The 6,134-nt window shown below is 53.2% G+C and overlaps 1 protein-coding gene across 1 annotated transcript in view; it reads right to left on the reverse strand.

The window, feature by feature from the left end:
- The window catches only part of CLEC20A (C-type lectin domain containing 20A), a 19,163-nt gene that overhangs the window by 6,429 nt on the left and 6,600 nt on the right, over positions 1-6,134 (reverse strand). Inside the window, exons 4-6 of the mRNA XM_034666772.1 lie at positions 4,434-4,499; positions 2,043-2,408; positions 754-846 (exon numbers count right to left, since the gene is read on the reverse strand). Of these exons, the coding sequence (XP_034522663.1) occupies positions 754-846; positions 2,043-2,408; positions 4,434-4,499 (525 nt within the window). The remainder of the gene's footprint in view (positions 1-753; positions 847-2,042; positions 2,409-4,433; positions 4,500-6,134) is intronic.

Raw genomic sequence — 6,134 nt, forward strand, 5'->3', positions numbered from 1 at the left:
CTGATTTTACTTTGTGTCCCCAGATTATAAATGAAGCTCTCTGCGACTAAGAGCAAGTCCCCTAAGTTCTCCGTGTCCTCAGCAAAGGCAATAATGCCTTTGTCAGACGGAGGAATCTGGAACAAAGCCAGGAGAAGTGTGTCTTACCCTCAATTACCCTACTTAGCTTCAGAACTCTTGAGAAGCAAAACGAGGTAATAGCTGTGAGGATGTTTCCGGAATTTAAAAATGTTATAGGAACGCAATCACTGTCGTTCCCAACATGTCCCCCCACATAGTCCCAACAACTCATCCCGCATCTTCCCTTCACCCAGAGGAGCCCGAAATCACAAGGAATTCAACAGGCACCTCTCTTGTGCTTCCCTCTCTGGACACTGAACTCCAAAGGCCTCTCTGAGGGCTTCTCGGGAGCACCGCCCAGCATAGTCCCCACAGTCTCCCAGTTTGGCCCTCGCCACCACCACAAGGGGGGCCACACAGCCTCTCTGGAGCCCCCTGGCTCTGGAGCTGCAAGTTAGTGGCCCAAATCAAGGAGGGAGGTTGATGGTGACCGAGTCTCCCTTCTCCAAACCCAGCTGGCCCTGCAGGGGGCTGGAAGGTGGACTGGAAAATCCCCTTCTGGGAGGATCCCATGGGGCCGACCCCATGCTGCTGCATGCAGGTGACCTCTCCACCTTGCAGGCCCTGGGGACCCCGGAACCCAGCCAAAAACAGGTCCAAAGCACCCACACAGGACAGAAAACAGGGATGTACTTGGCCTGAGCGTTGGCTCCACAGCCGCTTCTGAGGAGGAAGCGTGAAAGCCTGGAGGGAGAGCTGTGGATTCCCGGTGCCCAATGGAGGGGTCTGCAAAGAAGTAAAGAGAGCAGTGAGGGCAGGGCTGACATGGGACAGAGCGCCCCCCAGGTCTGTCTCACATGGGGGGCAGTCAGCAGCCCCCATCTCAGCCACCTGGGCATGTATGCATGCCCCTGCGTGTGCCAATCATGGGAGGGGGCTTGCGGGGCCTTGAATCCTCGCAGGAGCCCTGCAAGGGAGGAAGCATCCTTCCTGCTTTACAGATGAGGATCGCAGTTCTCCTCAAATCCAAAACGTGAAAAGAAACAGCAAGAACAGGCACACCCACAGAGACAGGAAGTGCATTAGCGGCTGGGCTGCCCTGGCTGAGGGGCGGAGGGTGGGGAGCCTCGAGGGTAAGGGTGATAAAAATGTCCTAAATTAGATAGTACTGATGCTTGTGCACCCCTCCAACTACCAAAACCCACAGAGTCAGACACTTCCAAGGGGTGATTTTTAAGGTATGTGGACCGTATCTCAATAAAGCTATTGCAAAAAACGAAGAAAGAGGCTAGAAAGGCAGGAGGGAGGGAGAGAAGGAAGGGGAAGGAAGGAAGGAAGGAAGGAAGGAAGGAAGGAAGGAAGGAAGGAAGGAAGGAAAGAAATAGAGAGAGAAGAAAGAGAGAGAGAGAAGGAAGGAAAGAAATAGAGAGAGAGAAGGAAAGGGTGAGGCCGGCCAGATGCAGGCTGTTGTTGACAACACACTGTACACAAGATCCAGAGTAACCAGGCAGGCCTCTGGTTCCCATGACTTACGGGGCAACAGTGAGAAGAGCTAATACTGTGCCGGGTAGCTTACTGTGTGCCCGCGTCTCCACTGGCCCCTTCATGTACATTCTCATTCAGTCTCTGAAGCTGTCCTCAGAGATGGGTATTGACAATACCATTTTGTTAAATATATTTTCCAGAAGAGGAAAAATTTCTAGCAAGTGGTAGACTCTGATTCCAAAGTCCATGCTTTTAACCTCTGCATCGCCCCAAAACTAATTGCCATCGCTACTGGCTAATGCCCTGAGACTCGGGAGGGTCCATTCCATTCTTGAAAGCTCCCTCAGAATTAAAATAAAGCCTGCTGCTGTTACCCTGGGAGTCTAGAAGCGCTTCTTTGGGTCTAACCTCAATGTCTCCTGCTGCTAAGTAAACCATGTCCCTTCCCGTTCTAGCCACGGTGAGGCCAGGGTCAGCAGGGGCGGGCTGCCACGCACCGTAGAAGCAGATGAAGGGCTTCAGGGCGGAGCAGACCAGCGAATAAACTCTGGGGGAGTAGCGTGCGTAGGTGCGGAGCCCCGCACACAGTCCTGTCCCGAACTCGGGCACCCGAAGCCACGTGGGTATGCTGGCACCTAGGCCGCTCGACCAGCTCAGGGCCCCAGAGACGGAGTTGAAGTAAAGGCCAATCCAGGCCTCGGTCTCACTGGTGATGGACTTCAAGGCCTCCTTGTCTGCCTCGTCGGTCACCAGCTGCAGGTCGGCCAGGTCCGTGTGATGGCTGCGACAGTACAGCAGGGCTGCCCGCCACGTCACCTCCCGGGCAAATCGCAGGAAGGTTTGTTGGCCAATCGTGACCACGGCTGTGGGCAAAGAACAGGGAGACCCCAGGCCTGAGGTCCTGGACCTGACAGCCCAGGCCTCATTGCTCCATGGGGACAGAGCTCTGGTCCCACTCAGGCCCTCCTCCCTGGGTCTCTGGGTGTTAGGTTTGATGAAACCCATGATTTTATAGAACTAATTACCAGGTTGGGAGAATGGGTGAGTTATCATGGGGGAGCTCCCATGCCAGGAGCAAGAAAATTAGGAAAAGCAGAGGTGAAGAGCTCTCCTCGTGGCTAAAGGCCTTACAAGTGAAGTCTAAGTCTCCATTTCGTCATCTGTGCAAGGGGAGAATAGTATCACCTGAACGAATTTAAAGGTTTAAATGAGGACCATGTAAACGAGTGGGTTCGCACAGTGCATGCAAATAATTAGCACTTAATTAAATGGTGGTTAAACTATGTGGGGAGGTGGTGAGGAAGATAGGATAACCCTAGTTTAGAGGCAGCCCCATTTGTGATTTCCAGGAGCCTCTGGTCCGAGCTCTCAGGAGGCTCGCAGGCTGAGGCAGAATAGAGAAAGTATGTGATATTTTTCCTATCAGGAGAGCCAGGGAGAAAAGAAAAGGCTGGTGAGGGACAGACCTGACAGACAGGAGGCACAGTGGACCCGTCCCCAGCGGCCCTGACTTCTGGTGGGGCTCAAACAGCCCAGGACAGCGGCCTCCCACAGCCTCTATCCCCGGTCTCTGCCGGAGGCCGGCCTGGGCCACCCCCCACCACCCCCACCTGCCCTGCCCCTTGCCAGTCCTGTCTCCTCTGTAGCACACAAGCCCACACATCTGATTCTAAACAATGGAAGTTGGGAAACGAAGGACGACATGGTGTCAGATCCTGAGGGACGGATTCCAGAGTCCTGCTGAGGGAAACGCCTCTATTTGCAGAACAGAGAGCCACATCCTCAGATTCAAATAGGGCCTTCCAAACTCTCTGACACACACCTGTTCATCTAAGCCCGTCAAGATTTGCCTGATCTTTCCCTAATTTTCCCTATCTAAACTGATTTTTTAAAGCTACTCTTTGTTAAGCATCTCGTGCTCCCCAGCCCCAAACTGTGCGGTGGCATTCGTCACCTGTTTAAATCCTCACTTTAATCCTGAGAGGTCGATGCTATTAACCTCATTTTACAGGTGGGGAAAGGGGGGCTCAGGTCGGTGATGACTTGCCCAAACTCATGCCATACTACACGGCAAGACGAGATTCAGCCTTGGAAGCCCACCCGTCTTCCCTCTACAATCCATATTCCATAGCATGCAGAAAACCAAGTCTATAAAGCAGATGGAGTGCCAAGCTTCTATTTCCTTTGTCATGGATTCTTTACACCAGATGTGAAGAAAGTTAAAAAAAAAAAAAAATTCAGGGTAGTAATGATCAGAAGGGAAGTCCCCCTCACCAGCCAGATGGGACTGGGCTGTGAAGATATGCTCCCTGTCCACCACCCCCAAGCCACTGAGGTGGGGAGGGGGGCATCACAAGAGCTGGGATGCAGCCTAGGCCATTAATGCCACGTCTGGTTGGAGACCTTGAGCAAGTCACCTCCTTGTCTGAACAATAAAATAATAATAAATAATCTGCATGTTCTCTCTCTCTCAAATAAATAAATAAAACCTTGAAAAGGGAGGGGTGTGCCTGGGTGGCTCAGTCGGTTAAGCCTCTGACTTCGGCTAGGGTCATGATCCATGATCTCAGGGTCCTGGGATGGAGCCCCACATCATCATGGATCTCCGCGCTCCACAGGGAGTCTGCTTCTCCCTCTCCCTTCCCCCCACTCATGCGCGTGCTCGCTCTGTCCCTCTCAAATAAATACATAAAATCTTTTAAAAATAATAATAATAATCTGAATAATAACACTGAGTTGATTCTCTCCACGGGGTTCAGCCTAGGGACAGCAGAGCCGGGGATCCCTCAGCCAGACAAGCGCGGGGAAGCAGACGGACACAGGCGGCACGAGCCTGCGGCCAGTCCAGGTGGACGAGTCCAAAGGAAGGCAGGCTCCTCAGGGTGTACCTGGCTTTGGAGAGGTGGTGGGGCTGAGGGCAGGCTCCGTGAAGATGCGGTGCCCCACAGCAGGGTCTGTAAAAAAGAAACAGACCATGGGTTATGGGGAGGGAGCAGCGCTGCCCAGAACCCTCCGCGGGCACTAGGAACCACCAAGCAGAAGCCAGGGCAAGCCCAGCTCGAGGGCAGACAGGCTCATCCATTTCTATTACATTTATTCAAGCAATACGTACAGAGAAAGAGAAAGAGAGAGAGCCCCTATTCTGTAGCAGACACTATTCTAGGTGCTGGGAAAAGCGCAGAAATAAGAGAAGCAGGATCCTTGCTCTTGAAGAGAAAAATGAGAGGCAGCCAGCCTTGAAAAGTGATAGGAAGGAATACCCCGGGTAGAGCCCAGGCCAAGACCCTAAGTGGGAAGGGCCAGCGTGTGTCCGAGGAGCAGAAAGAAGCCAGTGTGGCCAGGGCCAGGAATAGTAGAGGAAGCCAGAAAGGTCAAGCAGAGCCTGGTTGGGCTCAAAAGGGATGTGATCCTAAGTGCTAAGGGAACCTGTTACATATGTTCAAGCAGAGGGACCTGATTTGCATTTTTTAGACTCTCAACACTCTGTGTTGAAAACTGACTGGGGGGTGGGGGGGTAGACCACCCTCCACCCCCAAACAGCGGCCAGGGCTGTGGGCTTGGGGAGAAGGAGAGAAGTGGGTGGAATCAGCACGTGTCTCACGGGAGCCCAAAGCAGAGAGTGAGGAGGGGAGAGCCTGCTCTCACGGCCCTTTCTTCGAGAGGACTCCCACCCCTGCACACTCACCACCCCTGAACATCTCTCTGCTGGCTTGGGAGTCCGATGGTCAAACCTTGCCACTGTGGGCTACATTTCCAGGCCCCGTGACAGGCATGGGGTGGAGAACTGGCGACCCATCAGGTTGGTGTCCATGCCCCTATTTGAGGGCTTAGCGGGGCATAGGGCTGGGCTGGGCTTTGGCTGACGGAGAAAAGCAGAAACTGGCCCTTTTTTACCAGAAAAGTGCGGTCTGGGGCGCCTGGGTGGCGCATTCGTTAAGCATCTGCCTTCCACTCAGGGCGCAATCCCGGCGTTCTGGGATCGAGCCCCACATCAGGCTCCTCTGCTATGAGCCTGCTTCTTCCTCTCCCACTCCCCCTGCTTGTGTTCCCTCTCTCGCTGGCTGTCTCTATCTCTGTCAAATAAATAAATAAAAATAAAATCTTAAAAAAAAAAGGAAAAAGAAAGGAAAGAAAAGTGCGGTCTGGTACGTAAGCATCTCCTTCTGTGCGATCCGAGCACCTTCCTACCAAGGTGCCGGGAGGGGCCAGCAAGGGGCAGGATGGAAGTGCTCTGAATACCCCGGATTTCCTGCTGGGGGGCCTGAAGGGGGTGGCTCCCATCCACTCCTTCCCAGGAGCAGAGTGGTTGCCAGCCCCGTGCTCTGTGAGGAGGAGGAAAAGACGGATGCCTCTTTTTTTTTTTTCCTTTCTTTTTCCTCTTCTCCCAAGTCTCTAATTGGCAGGAGGAGACTTGTGGAACATTCCAGATTTTACTTTCTCTCTACCCTGATTGACTCCTGTTCTCTGATGACGGAGTCTGGGAAATGAGGGACAGAGATAGAAACTAAGGCTGCAGAGCGAGCTATAGCAAAGGGGGTTGGGCTGCTAGTCAGTTTCCTGAGAAAGACTCGAGAGTCTTCCCCCCCCCC

This window comes from Ailuropoda melanoleuca, chromosome 8, assembly GCF_002007445.2.
Source record: "Ailuropoda melanoleuca isolate Jingjing chromosome 8, ASM200744v2, whole genome shotgun sequence".
NCBI lineage: Eukaryota > Metazoa > Chordata > Mammalia > Carnivora > Ursidae > Ailuropoda > Ailuropoda melanoleuca.